Source organism: Hemibagrus wyckioides, linkage group LG28 (assembly GCF_019097595.1).
Source record: "Hemibagrus wyckioides isolate EC202008001 linkage group LG28, SWU_Hwy_1.0, whole genome shotgun sequence".
NCBI lineage: Eukaryota > Metazoa > Chordata > Actinopteri > Siluriformes > Bagridae > Hemibagrus > Hemibagrus wyckioides.
This window is the reverse complement of record NC_080737.1, coordinates 8,769,562-8,790,525: the sequence shown is the minus strand read 5'-3', so window position 1 is coordinate 8,790,525 and position 20,964 is coordinate 8,769,562. Positions and strand designations below refer to the sequence as shown.

At 38.3% G+C, this 20,964-nt stretch overlaps 1 protein-coding gene across 2 annotated transcripts in view; it reads right to left on the bottom strand.

The window, feature by feature from the left end:
- si:dkey-34e4.1 (carboxyl-terminal PDZ ligand of neuronal nitric oxide synthase protein) overlaps positions 1 to 20,964 on the bottom strand; it is a 62,522-nt gene that overhangs the window by 21,442 nt on the left and 20,116 nt on the right. For both annotated transcript variants that reach the window (XR_009203964.1, XM_058383754.1), the window contains exons 3-7: positions 15,061 to 15,153; positions 14,894 to 14,952; positions 12,582 to 12,690; positions 9,230 to 9,383; positions 6,908 to 7,047 (exon numbers count right to left, since the gene is read on the bottom strand). Coding sequence is in view for 1 of the 2 variants with exons in the window: in XM_058383754.1 (XP_058239737.1) it covers positions 6,908 to 7,047; positions 9,230 to 9,383; positions 12,582 to 12,690; positions 14,894 to 14,952; positions 15,061 to 15,153 (555 nt within the window). In the remaining variant the exon portion in view is untranslated. The remainder of the gene's footprint in view (positions 1 to 6,907; positions 7,048 to 9,229; positions 9,384 to 12,581; positions 12,691 to 14,893; positions 14,953 to 15,060; positions 15,154 to 20,964) is intronic.

The following is a 20,964-nucleotide window of genomic DNA, read 5'->3' as shown; positions in this document are numbered from 1 at the left end:
TTTTCACAAAGCGTGCTGTAGTTGTGTGGTAGTTGCCAATGTCAATCAGGGGGTGGGCGGAGCCAAAGAGGAGGTCAAAACATCCATCAAAAATCCGTAACAACAGTCCAGATTTTTCTCAAAAGCTCTAGTTAAAAAATTATTTCAGGAAATACTGGGATTTACCATTTCTGCCAAAACTAACTAGACAAAAAACCCACAGCTGTGTATTTCATGTCTTTTTTAAGCGCACTGATTAATCATTCACAGTCCAAAAGTATGTTAATAGAATTTTAGGCCAGTTCTTTCTCAAAACCTCTATTCAGTATTATTGACGCATCCAGTACCTTTATTCCATATAAAAAGCCTTCTACTGATATGGATCTAGGTCTGGACTCTGACATGGCAAATTGTATTCTTTAAATCATTCTGCTGTTAATTTACTCACGCGCTTTGTGTTTAAAGGTTTGTGTAATAAACTTGCTTCCCCTGACATTCTGCTGGTTTACACATCTGAACTCACTGTTGCCTCAGGCTCGCATAAGATTTATTAACGTCTAACATCTGGCTGGAAAGCTTCATCTTTAGTAGTTTAGCTACTCGTGATGGTGTTCTGTGAGCGAGGTTACTAAATCTGCCCCCAACTCAAAGCTGTTTATATATCACAGGCTCTCAGATCGATCAATTCGAGTTTAATTGTTCTGAGGACTTTTTTTTACATACTTATTTATACTTATTGAGTCACTGCACAGCGTCACAAGATGACCAGAAGTATGAGCACTACAGCCAGGCAACAATACAAACTGCTATACAAAGTTGCAGTTAAAAGAGCCCATCACCTTCCATATTCCACTAGATTTTGCAACATGTCTGTGGGACCATTCAGGCAGAAGAGCATAAGCTGATGCAGGACAGGAAGACTTGGCATATAATAGATGTTCCAATTCACTTCAAAGGTGCTCAATAGGCTTGAGTATTATATGTCTCACTCCTGAGCTCCCAGTGTTTCCAGTGTGACCACTTCCATATCTGCCTGATCCATCCAGACACTCTACCCCTGGTTGGAGTCTTGTCACTTGTTGGTGCTCACTGCTGCTGGGGATAGATCTGCGTGGACAGCCTTGTGACCCAGGAGACTGCTGTGGATAGAACCACTTGGAGACTATCATGCTATCTTTAAACTGTCGTTGCCTCACTCAGCTTTCAGCAGGAAGGAATTAGTGCTAAGTCAATAAAGAACTCAGAAACTTCATTGACCTATTCATTCCTCAAGAGCTCTTGGTTGATTGATTCTTCGTGACTATAAAGTTTTGAAGAAAGGACATTATTTACATTTACGTTATTTACTGTCCAGTGTCACCCAAATGAGGATGAGGTTCCCTTCTGAGCCTGGTTCCTCTCCAGGTTCCTTCCTCATATCATTTTCCTCACCACCATCACCTCAGGCTTGCTCATTAGGGATAAATGTTAAGGATAAATAGTAACTTAACTTTAAACTTTATCATTTTTCTATGTTGCTATACTTCTGTAAAGCAGCTCTGAGACAATGTCTATTATTAAAAGTGCTATACAAATAAACTGAACTGAACTGAGCAGGTCTTGGATCATGCCTTGCCTTTGTATGAAGGTAACATGACAACTCTTTACATCTGCGGTGAGTAGAAAAGCATCTCAAAGCTCAACATCAGAGGTGGTTGGGCTAAGGAGAAGGTCACATGTCAACCAAGAAAGAACAGTAAACTAGCTAACAAGGAACAGGCATATGAGACTCCACATGTGGCTTGGATGCACAATTTAACATACAGATTTCATTTAGATGAAGGCGAATGAAAAGCATAAATCTGCCGCACTGAAGCTCTGTAGCTCTTTGATGTTATATCAGGGACGCTCGGCTGTTCAGACTACTGATGTATTTGTGGCCACATGTGTCCCAGAGCTTCTCCAGATGTGTTGTGACCGGATAACAAGATGCATTGGACCCAGTGTGTTAAGTGTTGTCCACTTGTCCAAAGCAGATGTTAGTACCAGGTCTAGGGTAGCAAAGTAGTTCCTCACAGCTGGAAAGAGTTTTTTTTAAAGTGTGTTCTGCAACGTGACATAGAGACAGTGATTATTATTCTCGAGTAGTTTTTAGAGCTGTACTTGAGGCCTACTGATGTCACAGCTTGGTATAAATTAACCAACTGATATATATCAAATTATTAGCTAAATAACTAACATTGTTATTATTATTATATTGTAGGATGAAACTGTAGACTGTCAAATGAATATATACACAGAAAAAAAGGAAATCAGAACAAACTGTCTCTATGGGAACATTCTAAATATCTCAAATGTGTGAAATTTCACACTTATAGTAAACACTATCATTTGGCCTCACCACCTCTGTACTTTTCCATCACCGGTGCCAAAGATAAAAGAAATTCAACCTGCTAATTATTATACTTTATTATCCGGGTACTATTTTATCTAAAAAAATCATGTTTAGCTCTGGATTTCTTTTTCCAGAGTAGATTAGCTAGCTGAGAGTTCATTTTTAGGAAAGGATATCTATAGAGACCAGAAAATGATGACTGATTTATTTAACCAATTTTATTTAAAAAAAAAAAAAATATTATTTTATTAATTAAATCATTAATTCATTATTTTTTTAAATTTGCAATTATTAGGGCCGTCAGAATAAATATGATATTAACATAAATATTAATTTACTTTTAATTAATTTATTTTATTCGTTACTTTTATTTCTATAAAGCTGCTTGGAGACAATGTTAATTGTTAAAAGCGCCATACAAATAAAATGAAACTGAATTGAATTAGGATACAAATAAAGCTCTGAATAAATGTTCTCTTTGTACTGTTATGTAATTTGAAATAATAATAAATCATGTATTTAAAAAAAAATGTTCTCAATGATGATGAACATAAATGGTAACTAGAAGTTGGGTTAAATGGCAGATGTTTACGTAGCTCACATATAGAAAATATCAAATTAACCTAGATAGTGCCTAAAGAAAAAAAAGGGTTTTATGGATTAATCAAGTAAGTATCTTTTGAAGAATGTCGTTTATGAGACCAAGAACAAAAACTATCATAATACAAGCTGTGATGTCTTTTTTTCCACTGCAAGAACTCACTGTGTCCACTAGAGGGAGCTAAAAGATTACATTATTACTACAGCACGCTCTGTTTTCTGCAGAATATTAATGAGAAAAATAAGATAAGCAAAAAAAAGATATGCAAGATTAGGATAATGTCAGAGTGGATATTTCAGGTATATTCCTCGAAAACCATAAAAGACGTGCCAGGATATGGTCCGTTTCATCCGCCGTTAATTCCTCGCTATTTGGCACGAGGATTAATTACCAAAATTCATCCATCCGTTCATCTCTCCTTTCTCTCGCTCCTCTTATCTGTCTGAAACAGAGTCTCGGACCAGTATTTCACGGCCCGTCTTTCAAAGCCACGAGAAACATTCCAGGTTTTGGGATTGGATGGATTCAGTCCAAAAGGAAAAAAAACAGCCTTCTGTCTTGTCAGTTTCATTCTATCAGATTAACAGGAGGACAAAAGAGGTACACCGGCTTCTCTGCCTCTAGCAGTGCACTTCAGGGATGAGGACAGAAAGTGGGGTTTTGAAATCCTGTCTATATGCGAAATTTCTAAGCGACACAAGAAAATCTAAAGGGAAACATTTACGTATTGCAAAAATCACTTTACTATTCAGAAGGAGTTTAAATACTTGGTAAAAACAAACAAACATTTCAGAGTTGAAATAGACGTGTGTAGCCAGGATTTAATACACGGTGGCTTGTCCAAGATAGTCGCAATTCTATTTTAGTATTTTCTGTTGTGGACATGAGCTGTCAGCACCCAGTCTAAAAAATAAAATGCAATAATTATTATAATAATAAGCATGTTCTGGATCAAGGGCTATTTTATATACAGGTCTCTAGATGTGGTAGCTTAGTGGTTAACGTGTTGGACTAATCCCAGGTTCGAATCCCAGGTCGACCAAACGGCCACTGCTAAGTCCTTGAGAACTGCTGGGACTGCTGGAGCCTATCCCAGCGCACATTGTGCGAAAGGCAGGGGTACACCCTGGACAGGTCACCAGTCCATCGTTTTACATTACATTACATTATACTACATTTAAAAGCTTCTTCAGTCCTGATTTTCTAGCCCACATTTTATGTTCTTGTTTACTTGTAAATTAAGTAGCTTTTATTGGTCACATATTCATTACTACACAGTAAAATTCTTTCTTTGCATATCCCATCTTTGCAGGGTTGGGGTCAGAGCACAGGGTCAGCTATGGTGCAGTGCCCCTGGAGATGGAGGAGGGCCCAACGGTGGCAGCTTGGCAGTGCTGGGTCTTGTACCGTGATCTCCCCATCAACAATCCAGAGCCTTAGCTTGCGTTCTAGAGTTTTTTCTTACTCAGGAAAAATCTGGTAACCCTGGACCTATGAACAGTCAGAATCTGCAGAAATTCAATGTAAAACTCAGAAAATCGAACCAAACTTTAAATACAAACAGTGAGTAAATATTGGCGTACCATTTCGGCAACTCTGAATTACAATGCCCTTTCTGTACATCCCATATGAGGAATATGTTATCACTGAGAAGGGGTTTGTGTTGCTTGACTGTTTTTTAATTGCCCTGTGTCTAAGTGAACTCAGGCTATAAATCATTGCTGTTAGGCCCGTCATGCTCGTTTGTGGAAGCTGTCATTTTTTTAATATTAATTACACATCACTCGGAGGCGGCTGCTCTTTTCTTATGTCAGAGATGCCACGAGTGATGAATGACTTCCGGGAAGTGGATCGGAACGGAAAAGCATGCTGTGTACCTTGCCTGCTGTTGCTGATCTGAGGGTGAGTGTGCTATTTTCAGGCTTAGAAGCTTTTGCTTGAGGCTACCACTGTATAATCCGGCATGGTCAGAAAGCATCACTGGCATTTCAGGGCAGTCAGTGACATCAGCGAGATGCGACGCTTTGCCTACAGGATAATCAAACCCAGCAGCTGGACAGCCTACGCCTTTTTATTCTTATGCCTGCTATAAACAGCAGCTTGCATGTTGGAAAGAAACTGCTGAAACCAGCCATGATGTTTTTGCCACACTCAGAATTTATATACAACCGAAATATCGTTATAAAGAGGTCTTTATTACTGTACCCATGGGATACTGTGTAAACGAGAGACAAGATACTATAAAAGGAAATCACTAACATGGCTTCTCTTCCACCGTGATAATATAAATCTAAAATATACACCGGTCAGGTATAACATTATGACCACCTGCCTAATATTGTGTTGGTCCCCCATTTGCTGCCAAAACAGCCCTGACCCATTGAGGCATGGACTCCACTAGATCCCTGAAGCTGTGGTATCTGGCACAAAGATTTTAGCAGCAGATCCTTTATCCAAGTCCTGCATAAGTCCTCCATGGACCCCACCTAGCAACTTACAGAACTTTTGATAGATACTGACCACTGCAGACCGGGAACACCCCATAGAGCTGCAGTTTTGGAGATGTGATGGTCTAGCCATCACAATTTGGCCCTGGTCAAACTCGCTCAAATCCTTACGCTTGACCATTTTTTAACTTTGAGGACAAAATGTTCACTTGCTGCCTAATATACCCCACCCACTAACAGGTGCCATGATGAGGAGATCATCAGTGTTATTCACTTCACATCTCACTGCTCATAATGTTATGCCTGATCGGTGTAGATACTAAAAAACAAATGTGACTGATTTAAGCTCCGCCTACTTCAATCACATTGCACCCTATATCCCTGAAAAGTGTGTCAGTGTCTCATTAACATTTCAAATCCCTTTATAAACCTTATTAAACCTGCAAATGAGTGTGAAAATATGATATTTCAGTATGTACTCCAAATCTAACTATCATATTCAGTACCACCAAAATCTCTGGACTGAGATTCACCCATATGTTTCTGGGTGATGTGAATGTTTAATTCTAAAATGAGCCAAAGATGGTATGCATACGTAATAAGAGGACATAAATCTGTAATTATATTATTACAAAAAGTGATTTAGTTGTATGTAAGTATCTGAAAAGAATCTCTAAACTCTATGCAGTTCAATTAGTTTATTTAATTAGTGCAATCTTTCATTAAAACTGAATTTCACTGTACATACATGCTGCTTCACAGAATGCTAGCACAATCTAAGCACCACCAATCTCATTTTATCTATTTTTAATCCAATACCTATATGAGAGCCCTGGGTTCTGGGTGACACAGCTGATACTGATGCAATACCGGCATCTTCTTAGCAACTGAGCCGACTCTCTGGAAGCTTCTGTCGCTGAAAAGCTTGTGTGATCCATCAGAGACACCATGTCCTACATTTAATGCATAGTCCGTGTAATATCAGTCAACATCGACAGCATGAATCGCATCAAAGTATTAGACTGGAGAATAGCCGAAATCCGATAAAGATTTGGCGTTTCATTTCAGCATCAGCCCTCGTATCGATACTTGGATGTGTTTCAGAAAGCCTGAAGCGGTTTTCTTACACAACTCTGTATTGTATGATGACATTACAGTCACCTGACGCAGTTCAGATAAGCAGCTTAAAAGCCTGTCTTAATGTGAATTTGAGCTCTATTATTTCCTCTCGCCTCAGTTGCAGTTACGCAACACCAAAAAAAAAAAACCCCACACGTTTATGTACTTCATGTAGAATAATACCATCAAATAAATGCCTCATGAATGCAGAAGAGTTAAAGAGTGAACGTGTGGGAGAGCTTCCTCTGACAGGAAGATTACACTTAATGACCGTCTTGACATGACAAGTTAAGAAGTCATCTGTCAGAATAAATCATTTAAAACAACTGTATAGTATGTTATCTCATACACACCAATAGAGGACCTACTGATACCTCACATTCTTACCTGGAGGGGTTTTCCTGGCTTCACCATGTTCAGCTCTGAGAGGCTCTGAAGGACGTCAGTAATAGCTTGTTCACAAGCGCTGACCGGCTTCATCTCCATTTCTACACCACTGACGCGCTCAGCTCCGGTCAACTCATGGCCTGTAAGAAACACCACAATGAGGCTGAATTCAGAGTTACGCATGCGTAGTGATGATTTAATACAGAAATTGAGCGCTTCTAAGCCTGGACAGTTTTATTTAACCACATGTCAATATATCAAAGTGCAATTTATGTTTTGGGCTGTAAATACGCTAAACTATGGAATGCCATCAGAGGCCAGTATAATATTATAGCTCACTGCAAAGCACTTTGTTCTCTTGAGTCAGTATTTTCTAGCCCTGATTTTGTTCAAGCTTAATATATATATTATAACTTTCCAAATATAAAGGCTGATGAAGCTATCAACTCTGTATACTGCGAAAATGTTTCCACCCAAAATATCTTAATTGGCTAGCAGTGAAACAGTGGATCAGTTTACTTGGCTAATTGGCATAATTATTCATGTGCATTATTTAATATTAGCAGTTTTGCCAGTGTATTGCTTGACCTTTCATATGTCATTTCCATCTCTGGCCTTGAGACTTTGGGATTAATGTGTGTGATCAGAGGGCTTCCTTGGGAATTGAAGCTGAACAGTTTAATACATTTTTTAACTGCATAATTAATTAATTGTTTGAGCAAGGACTTCGGCAAAAATATATTTTGTGGCTCAGAAAACTTTATATTAAAGCCCATAAACACACTTTGTAGTTAGAAATTTGTATAAACACTTTCCAAGATGAAGTATTTTAATGATGAAGCTGGATGCAGAATCTGTGAAGCTGGTGTTGGATAGGTAAATGAAAATGAAATCTGTATCAAATAGCTATATCTATGTCACTTAGAGGGCCAGGTACAGTAATGCTTTGGATGAACAACCTGCACAGTAAAGTATGTAATGCAAGCTAACTCCTATGGCTGAAAATGAGCTGACTTTTGTGTGATTTTAGGATTTTTAAATTAGCTTTCAGATAGTTGAAAGAGCTAGCACACAACTAACAATGCAAACACTGGAGCTTAAAAGTTCATTAGATAAACAAACAAATAAATTACGATGGCAGGATCATTAGAACTCTTGATGACATTATTCTCCAATGGGAAGATCCCCAAACCCGAGAGACTTCCAACTTCCACTGCCGCTCAATATACAAGCTCAGTCTAGCTGAGCAGCTTAAAAGCCCGTGTCTCATTGGAGCTGTACAAATTAATCTAGCTTAGCTTGGATAAGACATATAGTCTCTTAATGTCTACCATTCTGAGACCAAAGAAAACATACATTTGACACCACAAAGAGGAAACAGGAGTAACAGAAAACTGGATCTAGTGACAGTAGAAGGAATTTTCTGGGTAACAGCCTATATGTTACTGATTCTCACAATAACTAAATCGAGTGTGAGATTTTGTTCCCATGTGTTATGAAGTGCAATGCCTCGAAAATTCAAAACATTTTCTATTAAAAAGCAGACTGGCCCGAGTTTGGGTCACTAATGCTGTCAAAAATCCCCTTGTCCACTTATTTATTAGGATTACCTGTATACATGCTCAATCATCAAATGACCTTATCAGCCAATCATGTGGATTAACACACACAACAGTCTACAGAGTTTACACAAAAATGGTGCGAAAAACAAAAAAACAACAAGTTCTGAAAGTGGAAACTCCACGTTGATGTGAGAATGTAAAACTGGTTCAAGCTGACAGGTAGACTGTCTAAATAATCACAATTTACAACCAGTAAAAAAAAGGCTACACCAACAGAAGACAACAATAGGTTTCTCTTCTGTCAGCCAGGAACTGGAATCTGAGGTTACAGTCTGCACAGATACGACGAAACTGAACAGCTGAAAACCTCGCCAGGTGAGCCTGTGCCCACTTCACCCTCAAACGCCTGTTCTTGGCTGCAGAAACACCCAAGGTCTGTGTAAACTGTAGAGAAGGTTGTGTAAGAAAATAGCAAGAGATTATCAGTTTGAAAAGTACTTACTCCAGCCCATGTGCCCCCAATATCAATACCACAGTCACTGAGATGACTTTTACTAAAGCTCTTGCCTTGTACCTGTATGATTTTATGCACTATGCTACTGCCACATACTAGCCTGGTTGGGTAATTGCAAGAATGAGTATCCCTAATAAATAAGGGTTCCTTATAAAGAACACAGTGATTATAAGCTAGTATGGGATTAAAACTGAACACAGTGGCCATAGTGTTGTGGTCAAAAGAGGTGTCATGTTTTTGTCTCACCTTCACTAGGGGTCTCCTCCTCAGATTTTCCATTCTCTCCAAGTGCAAGTCTGTCCATCTGTCTGTCCATCTGTCCATCTGCAGACTGCAGACTCAGCTTATGGCACACCTCGAAGGCCTGGCCTACTGTCCTCACTATACGCATCGCCTGACTCTGAGAGACAAAATTCACATTTATATCAAAAGGGTCTTTTATTCTGAAACTCCTCCAAATCATCTTCGTCCATCCATGTATTTTTATCCTAATCTCAGGTCTCACTCATCCCATCCCCTTATCACTCAATCCCAGTACCCTTTCTTTCTCAACCTTTCCTATTCATTCAACTTCTCCACAATTATCCCAATCTTATCCTTCCATAATTCATTCCAACCATATCCCTCACTCAACCCAATGCCTTCCAAATTCATCCGAAACCTCTTTCCTTATTGATCTACTTCATTCACCATTCAAAATCAAATTTTATTAGTCATATACATAATCGTACACAGTATGATATGCAGTGAAATGCTTACACGACTGTTCTGACCCATGAAAACGGAAAAGGAATAAGGACGGAACAAAGGACAAGGATAAAATATAAAAAATACGAAATATAAAATATGAGTACGAATTATACTAAAAATACAAAATATAAAATATAAAACAACAAGTTCACAGTAGGTAAAAAAAAAATAGAATAAAAATAGAATAAAATATAATAAATATAAATAAAGTAAGGTATGGTATATATGTATATAGAATATGTATATAAAATAGAATATGTATATAGGAAGTGTAAAATACAACTGTGTTATGCAAAATTATATAAAATTATATAAAGTGAATAGTGTGTAGTGTGCAATAGAGTCCAAGGTGCAGACAGCAGCAGTACAAAATTTTGTAAAATTATATAAAGTGAAGTGTGTAGTGTGCAATAGTGTCCAAGGTATCCAAGGTGCAGACAGCAGCAGTACGGGGTGGTCACAAAGTGGAATAAGGTGATGAGAGCAATAGAATTGTCCATCTTTAAAGTGCAGATGTGCAGATGTACATTTGTGTGTTTATTGTGTGCCACACAATCACTCCTCCCAACCCCTTGTCACTCATCACAGTCCATCACCAAACAGGACAGGCAAGCTCTCCAGAGGGTGGTGCAATCAGCCGAACGTACCATCCGCACAGAGCTTCCTGACCTGGACACTATATACAGCAAGCGGTGCTGGACCAAGGCCAGGAAGATAATGAAGGACCTCAGCCATCCCAACAATGGACTCTTCTCTCTGTTGCGGTCAGGGAAACGTTTCCGTTCCTTGAAGGCAAACACAGAGCGAATGAGGAGGAGCTTCTTCCCGCAGGCCATTCGGGCCCTCAACCAGAACACCTAGAACCTGGACTTTCTAGACTTACCCCACACATGAACATTACATTCTACCTCAGCTGATTGTTGCACACACAAATTGCACTACTTATATACTCTGCACTACTATAGTATATATTATATACTATAATAACCACACTCACTGCACTTCTTTGTGTGCATACTGCACCGACACTTTACATACTGTATTATTTATTGTCATTACATTTATATTTATATTTGACTTTTTCTATCTACATACATGTATATACTATATATTATAGATGTTTATATATATATATAAAATGGCTTTACGTAACTATTGGTGTTTTTCATAATTTACGTAACGTAACTATTGGTGTTTTTCATAATTTATCATGTCTAAGATTTATTCTTCCTATTTTTCCATTTATATTTTTATTACCTATATCCCTATACTTTTCTTGTCCACACACTTTACTTTATACTCTTCTTCAAATGTAGGACAGTTGTAATAAGCATTTCACCACATGTTTTACTGTGTATGATTTTGTATGTGACAAATAAAATTTGAATTTGAATCTGTTTACCACAACAACTATCCCTTATTCATTTAACCCTTCAAAATTCAACCCAAATTTCTCCAAAATGTATTCAAACCTTGTCCCACACTTTCAAGTCCTTTCCCCTACTCCTCCTAACCTCCTTCCTGATTCCTCCACCTCATTCACCATTCCACCCAACCCTAACCTTATTTATCCCAATCTTCTCTATCACCCATCCCATCCCCTCAATTAACATCCCTCATTCATTCACCCCACCTCCAACATTCATCCCAACCCATACATCCTAACCACTTATTGATTCCACCACCTCATTCACCATTCCCCCAATCCCCTACCTCCATTCATCCAATCCCTCTTCATCCATCCCATGTCCCTTCCTACAATTAACATCCTTTATGCATTCAACCCCTCTACCAATTATCCCAAACCCAATCAACCTTAACTCAATCAAACCCAATATATCCTAATCTCTTTCCTCATCACATTCCCCATTCCACTCAATCCCTTACCCCATTCACCCCAATCTATGTTCTCGCTTATCCCACTTCCATTTCTGTTTACCACACTCAACATAAATCTTTCATTCATTCAACCCATCCAACATTCCTCCCAACCCTACCCTCTTGAACTCATTCAACCCATGTCCCTCACTTTTCTGAATCCTTTCCCCAATTCATCCTAACCATTTTCCTGATTCCTCCACCTCATTCACCATTCCACCGAGTCTCCTCTGCCTATTCATCCCAATCTCCTCCCTCACTCATCCCGTCCCTCTTTTCTTATCCTAGACCCCTCACTGTTCACCACAATCAACCTTCACTTGTTCATTCAACCCCTTCATCATTCATCCAATCCCCTCCCTCACACATCCTCATCTTTCTTCTCTTACCCCAATGCCCAAGTCATCCCAATCAACCTACCTCATTCATTCCACCCCTCCCCTCTGCACTGATCCTTCCCCCCACTTCAATGTTTTGTTCTTTCTTATCCCACAATAGAATGAAGCCAAGCATAGACTACTCCTAAAGTTTACACCCCGATCCTGTTACAGAAACTCTCTAGTCAACAGGCTTCTGTGTGGGCTAAATTCTAGCACCCAGACGCCCACCTGCACTATAAAGCTCCTATTTCATCATTCGATCACCCAGCCTGACAAACCATCCTCTTTACCCAAACTCTACAGAGTCATGGTGACCGTTAAATCCACTCCCTATCTCCCAGAGATCACTTCAGTGGCCACTTTCTATACAGATCATCGAACACAGAGTTCTATTGAAGAAATCAGGTTTTGTCTTTCCTTTGACTCCGGAACTACACCTACTACAAACCACGCTCTTTTGTTATGCAACCCCGTGGGAGCTTCAAAACTCCAGCAAGAGTTCTCAGGGTTCTCCTCCCCCTGTTACATTTCCATAATCACTCTCCATGTCATTTAGTAAAAGGCATGGTCTGTGAAAAACGGGAGAATACCTTCTTTTTCGACTTGAAGACGTTGCATCTGAAGGTGTTGCTGGACCCATCTCTGGCAATGTAGCTAAAAATCTTTAAATCCTGAGAGTCATGGGACACATAGAAAATCCTAAGAGAAAAGAGGGACAGACATACTATTGGAACTGTTTGTACCCATGAAGGCAATTTTTACATTTGTTGAAAATTATTATTTTTTAAAAGTTCTAATAGAAAGATGAAGTGTTTTGTGACCTTAAATGAGCTGTTTCGAATACTAAGAAGGTTTTTATTAATATATGCCTTTATTTAAAAAATGACAAATGCATAAAAGCACAAGATGTTCACTAAAGCACTCTGGTGTTTGGCAACTACACTGAAAAAGCTTTATAGCAGAAAGCACTGAGGCTACATTGATCCACTATATTTTTTTTAAAAGAATGCCAAAACTTACTTGGCAGCGTACTAAGTACTGAAATGACCCCACATGTATTTTACTGACTACCTCATTTAGTTCATTTCTCTTTAATCTACTATCATTTATACATAGCTAAAAACACAAGGTTCAAAATTATTGGCACCCCCACCATAAATATTTGGTAAAGACTGCACTAGAGAACTCGACGATTAACCTCTTCCTGTAATTCCTGGTCAAGAAATCTTTTCCTGTCCTCCATGCGGAACATTTCATGCTCATAACTGTAATAAGATCAGAGTAATTCAGATCAAAGCTTTTGAACAGGATTCAGACCTGGAGTCCAAGACAGTCATTGCATAATGCTTCAGCATTCTCTGTCAGGCATATTCTTTAGCTTTGGTCTTTTTTTAACCAATTTCCAGCATTTAACTGTTTAAATGTATTACACATATTGTGTCTGACAAGCAAATATCTGATTTTTTAAACAACTATTTTATTTTTCAAACTTGCTAGAGGCAAAAACTGATTGTTTGCTATGCAAAACTCGCAGTTATTCATCTTTATTCATTAACTAAATAATTAATCCAGCCAAACAGTTGTTAACAAACAGAGGGGATAACCAGTACCAAGAGTTGTTTCAGTCTTTAATACCTGCTGGTCTTTTGTACTGAACTGAATATTGTTGGTCCCCATTTTGCTACCAAAACAGCCCTGACCCGTCCTGCACTGTGTATTCTGACACCTTTCTATCAGAACCAGCATTAACTTCTTCAGCAATGTGAGCAGCAGTAGCTCGTCTGTCTGGATCGGATCACTCAGGCCAGCCTTCGCTCACCACGTGCATCAATGAGACTTGACCGGTTCACCACTGTTCCTTCCTTGGACCACTTTTGATAGATACTGACCACTGCAGACCGGGAACACCCCACAAGAGCTGCAGTTTTGGAGATGTTCTGATCCGGTCGTCTAGCCATCACAATTTGGCCCTTCATCAAACTCACTCAAATCCTTACACTTGTCCTGCTTCTAACACATCAACTTTGAGGACACAATGTTCACTTGCTGTCTAATATATCCCACCCACTAACAGGTGCCATGATGAGAAGATAATCAGTCTTATTCACTTCACCTGTCAGTGGTCATAATGTTATGGCTGATCAGTGTATGTGATGTTAATGTACTTATCTGGCAACAGGAGTCACCATAATCTGGAAGTAAGTAATTATCCATCATGAATGTTTTGAACATGTGACAGAACACTGAATGAACTGTGAGACTTCTTCTGTCAGATTCAATCTGACAATATAATGAGTATGACTGATTTGTTTTCTCCTGCCTAAAAAAAGGGCCAATGTTCCCATTAGTTAATTTGTTGGACTTTTTGCAGCACAGAATGCAAATCTAGGATAACGAAGCAGTCGGGTTGGCAGTAACTCAGGAACAGCTTCCAATAACTCAAAAGGAATATTCATGTTTGGAGGAATGTGTGCGATCTCGAAGGTAAAACACAAATAAGCAACATTCTTTTTAGACAAAGGTATTTTAAGGCACAAGCACCTCAAACCTCGAACAGCAGAAGAAGACATCGGCTTCCACTCATACCAGCCAAGAACAAGATGATTCTCTAGTGGGTGCAGATTTACTGAAACTGGGCAGCTGATTGAAAAAGATTGGAAAAAATGATGCCTGGTCTTTTTCCAAGCTTCAACTGTCCAGGATCATTGACCACTGTAGCATCAGATTCCTGTTTATGGTTGTGGAGTGGAAGCTGATGTGCTCTTCTGCTGTTGTAGCTCATCTACCTCAAGGTTCCACATGCTGTGTGTTCTGAGATGCTTTTCTGCTCATCACAGAGTGATTATGTGAGGTACTGTATCCTTGCGGATTGGATAATTGTATGAATGTACAAAAAAGTCACCTGTAGACTGGGTCGTGCATCACCAGCATTTTACTTTCATCCCACGTCCACTCTTTCCTCTGTGTGATTGAAAATTCAGCGTAAAGCACAACATAGATGTATTTCTGCAGTATTTCCTAGCAGCATGTATTTAATAAAATATTCCCAGTAAAAGAAGTACAATTTACCTTCAGCTTCTTGCGAAGTATCACTTTTACACCGTCCACTGAGACCACCATGTTCACTTTCTTCTTCTTAATGCTCTTCGCCTTGAACTCGTACTATGAGACAGAAACATGATGGTTAACATTGAGGAAAGAGTTTTTAAACACGGAAATGCACTTCAGGACTAAAATGCCCAAAAGAGTTTTTCACTTGTATTGAAGCAAACGTGTAATATCGTTGAAGCTACTTAGACTTGTTAAAATCTGAATTTTAGATTTTTTCATTTTTTTCTGGACAGCATGTTTTTGCAGAGCTCTGGGTTTGCACTAGTTTTTCCTTATCCAGTATAAAGGTCAAAGCCGAAATCTTACACAGTATTCAATAAATTTTATGAATGAAATAAAATAAGGTTTATGAAATCAGCATACAAAGGAATATGAAATAAAAAAGAACTATTTCTTTCAACAATGATCATTTTTATATTTTGCAATTGTACAAATCTTGCCATGTTTTCAAAGAAAATACTAGCATTTACTTATTTTTTAAAATTGTTATATTTATTAGTTAATTATTATTAAAAAGAAGTTTCGCCTGCTTGTTTGGGTGGATTGTGGGTACCAATACTTATGCAACGAACAGGAAAAAACACGGGGTCTCAGTGACTTAACAACACAACTTTTACATTTTGACATGAATATTTATAAGACACTTTTTTTCAGTTATTCAATTCTTAAATGTTTATTTCTTTATTTAAAAAAACAGCTTCATTAATTAAGTACGTTAAAACATTTTCTATTTATTAATATTAATGTTAATATAAATAATAATAATAATAATAACATTGCTATTTCCATTATTATATATATTAATAATCAGGAGCAACAATTATTATTTAATTTATTAAATTATAACTGCTTTAATATCTCTAGGACATTTGAATTAATCTCTTTTTACACTTTTATTTTTTCAAAAACAATCATTAAATATATATATATATTCGTTTATTAATTATTCTATTTGAAAGTATTCTATTAGGTGATGATAATAATAATAATAATAATAGTAAATAGTATGCTTCTAATTTAATTAATTGAATTGTTTTAATGTGTAATGTACTTCCAAGACTTCTGCCATGGCTGAAAGGTTTATTACGCATTTGTAAGTCATCAGAAAACTGCTTTGGTGAGCACCTTTTTCAAAATGACTTTATTTTGGCCGTGACTGGACCCATGGGTCTCTGATTAATCTCTGCGTCACTTCCTGGAACAAATTGTTTTCTGACGAATGAGCGCATTATTCATTATTCAAGTCAGGTCCTGACATGAACCAGTCTGGGCTTTTTCCTTCACAGGGGCACTAAGCTGATCTGTCTATCTTTCATAAGCTGGAAGAGAACATGCGAGGAGAAGTGCTTTTAAAGAGTGTATGAAGCAGGATACGAGAACAGGCCGTGACAGCACAAGCCCATGCAAGATGATGATGATAAAGCCGTGGTCTTGTGGTAATAAATTTATATAAGTGTCTTGAGAGTGACATACAAAAGCATGTCGAATCTTACAAAAAGCCTGTCAGTTTCATTTTATATCAGAGCTCACGTTTGAGACTTGAGGAAGACATCCATCCAGCGGCGGCTTATAGAAATTGGCTAGCAATAGAAGATTTCATTCTTGGCATCCACCAGATTATCTGATGTTAGTAAATGTCTTAAGTTTTTAAAGCAAACAAGCTCAATGTCACATAACAGTCGTGAGAAAAACACCCAGAATGATATGAATCTGGGGCTGATTTCATTCTAGCCCAGACTGTAGAGTCATGCAGTTTCAGAGTCAGTTCATTCCACAGAATTATCTTCATTATAGCTGATATTTCTCCACATATCCCTAACATCCCTCAATGGGACCAAAGTGGATTATTTACTGTATTAACCTCTCTTTCTCCCTTGAAAATGCCTTTGGAGGAGAAACTAAAGAAAGAAGGAGGCTACTTAGACTAGACATAGACTAAGAACATGCTGTCCAATGAAAGTACAAACTACAGATAACGCTTTTGTTTATCATGTCTGGAACCTCTGCATTGTGATTTACTGGTTATCACATTTGCCTTGCACCTCCAGGGTTCGGGGATTGATTCCCACCTTCGTACAGCATTTTGCATGTTATCTGGGTTTCTGGTTTCCTTCCCAGTCCAAAGACATGTGCTGTAGGCTGATTGGCATCTCTACATCGTTCATAGTGTGTGAGGGTGTGCAATTGCGCCCTGAAAAAGGTTGGCACCCTGTCTAGGATGTCCCTCACCTTGTGCCCTGAGTACATTGGGATAGACACCAGGTTCACTGCAAACCTCTGTAGTATAAGCAGGCCAGAAAATGGAGCTAATTATGAATCCAGTCAAGCATTAAGGACTTGAACCTCAGACTGTGTGTGTGTGTGTGTGTGTGCTTAATAGCTTCCCCCTGCATCATTATTACACAATCGATGAGAACTTGTGACACAATGCATAACTGCACAATCCTAACAGTTTCATTGTCAAGCTATTCAGAGCTATTACATTTCATCCTCCTATCTAATATCACAAGCTGTATTTAATTAAACCTGTTCTCACTATCCCGCAGATCCGACTTGTAAAATGATCTCTCGCTCCTTCACAAAGAAAATTTGCAATGCTGAAAATGTAGGTGCAGGCCAACAGACTTCACTCTACTGTAACGGTGCTTGAGCATGAAATATTTCGCCTAATATTCTATAATACTCTGAATGGAAAAAAAATAATTCCACTTTTTTACAGAAGCAACATAAACCACCAAAACTGGGTGACCAGGGTTTTACAAGATTGAATAAAATGGCCATTTAAACATGTAGACAGGATTTATAATTTATCATTTTTTGCACATAATATTTATCTATAATGTTTGTATTTTAATAAAACAATATACTGTTTATTATTTTAATAGCCAGCATAAGAAAAGAGGATTTTCTAACTGTATTCAACTATAAAACATTTATATCTTCACTTCTGAAGCCCAAGTGCACTAAAACATTAAATATTTAATGCACTCCCACTTTCCTAAACATTTCAGTAAACAGTTACACACACAAACACACACACAAATTTGAGTCACATCGACTTTTAAGACTTAATTCCAAAATTGGACCTTTTAAGGATTCTGGAAACTACAGAATGCCATTGGGGTCAATAGAAAAATACATCATTAATCTTCCAAATGACTTCATATAATTAACCACTCAAATTGCACAACATTTGTTTCATTTTTCTGACACAGAGGGAACGTAATTGTAACTTGTCTCTAAATACAAATGGCATTCCCGATATAAATATTTATATAGCTGTTGGACTTGGTCTAAATACGGCTCAGGGGTTCAGCACGACTCACTGAGACACAAATCAACAAATGAATTTATAATATGAGGCGGCTATAAACAATTTGAGCAACAGTAGCTCGTCTGTTGGATCGGATCACACGGGCCAGCCTTCACTCCCCACGTCCATCAATGAGTCTTGACCGTCCATGACCCTGTCGCCGGTTCATCACTGTTCCTTCCTTGGACCACTTTTGATAGATACTGACCACTGCAGACCGGGAACACCCCACAAGAGCTGCAGTTTTGGAGATGCTCTGATCCAGTCGTCTAGCCATCACAATTTGGCCCTTCGTCAAACTCACTCAAATCCTTACACTTGTCCATTTTTCCTGCTTCTAACACATCAACTTTGAGGACAAAATGTTCACTTCCTGCCTAATATATCCCACCCACTAACAGGTGCCATGATGAGGAGATCATCAGTCTTATTCACTTCACCTCTCACTGCTCAGAATGTTATGCCTGATCGGTGTATAGCTATGTCAACTAAATGTAATGATGATCTAATCAATGTAAAAAATGCACATTATCTATTATCTACTCACTAGAGGCTAAAACTCTAATGCTTTATTCCTGAGGGGAAAATTCGACCGTTTCTTTTTCTTTCTATGTTGCTCTTGCTTTTTCTCAGTACTGTTAATTAAAAGACGCTATAAAAATAAGTGATCATCTCCAAAGCTGGTGTAATGTTCACTTTATTCAGCAAGTGAAGGTTAAACAGTGTGTCTACTGTGTGGTGTGTGTAGTGTGTGTGAGAGTCCCCCGAGACCACAGAAGAGACTCAGTTCTTTAGCCACTTTATATAACGAGGGTTTTGAAATGATGAGTGTGAAGAGTCGCACAGCTGTGATCTGATATCAGAGGTGTGACGATATTCCCAAAGCGATTCTACATAAAATGACTTGCGTCAAAATGTGATGTAAGCAGAAAAGTTCACAGAGAAATTGTGGAATGCAGTTATATCATTATATCACTGCTAATTTTTCCCCTTGCTCAGCGCTGCGGACTAATCGATAGCGTAAACGGCTACTTTAACCCAAATCCTGACTGCTGAATCAGAGAGACTGTTGAGGAAGGACCAGGACTATCATTTCCTCAGGAATTCAAACAATGCTGAACATCCATCCAACTAGCCATCTATTAATCTATTTATCTATTCGTCCAACAAACCATCAATTTATCTATTCATCCAATTATCCACCTAATCATCTATCTATCTAACCATTCACCTATCTTATCAGTCCTTCAACCATCTAACCATCCATCCATCCAACCATCTATCCATCTATTTAACCATTCACCCATATGCATGATCCACATCCATCCATCCACGATTCATCCAATTTATTATTCATCCACTCATGTAGTCATCCATTCATCCATCCATCCATCCATCCATCCATCCATCCACCCACCCATCGATCTATTATTATCGATCTATTACTTATGTAATCATCTATTCATCCATCCATCTATCCATCCATCTATTATCTATCTCTCCAACCATTCACCCATCTAATATTCCATTCATCTATGATCCATCCATCTATTATCCAACCAACCATCAAATCATCCATCCATCCACCCATTATCCATCCAACCATCTAATCATCTATCCACCATCCATCCATCCACCCACCCATCATCCATCCACCATCCATGCATCCATATATCCATCCATGCATCCATTTAACCATTCACCCATCTAATCCATCCGTCCACCCTCCATCCATCTATTACCCATCCACTTATGTAAGCATCCATCTATCCATCCTTCCTTCAACCATTCATCTATCTATTTAACCATTCACCCATCTAATAATCGATCCATCATCCATACATCCATCTTTTATCCATCTAATCCTTCATCCACCTCTCCAACCGTTCAAATATCTTCATATATATTTTTAACAATTCATCCTTCCACCATCCATCTATCTATTATCCATTCACTCATCTAATCATCAACTCATCCAAGCAACTACATATCCATCTAATCATCCCCCTACCCATCCAAATAATAAGATATTTCAATATTTTAATAACATAAAAGTGCAGATGCAGAAATTTCTGGAACCTTGACACAATCCCGTCTGAGGTTTTCAAGCTATTGCTTTGGCTTCATGGATTTTGTTGCTGTTGTTGATTCAACACTGTGAGATGTAGGTCATGTCCGACCAAATAAACAAACAATGCTGAAATTTAATCAAATCTGAAAGACGAACCATGGAAAAGTGATGCACCTGAGCTTGTGATTCAAAAGGTCAGAATACCTGTGGTGCACAAAACACAAGGCTCTGAATGCTAGAAATAAGAAATAAGAATTTTAGATTAGATTTAGAAATAAGGTAAGAACCTTTCCCACAACCCTCACATACACACATTTCCTTCACAGTCAGTGCGTAGCTGATGAGTCCTGAGCAGACAGAAGCTCTCTGAGCTACATGACAGTATTGATTTTGGCTTTCTGAGGTGACAAGCACTTTGTGCATGTGCAGGTCCCAAGATATTTCTTCACTTAGAGCATGACATGCTCTTTCTTCTGGT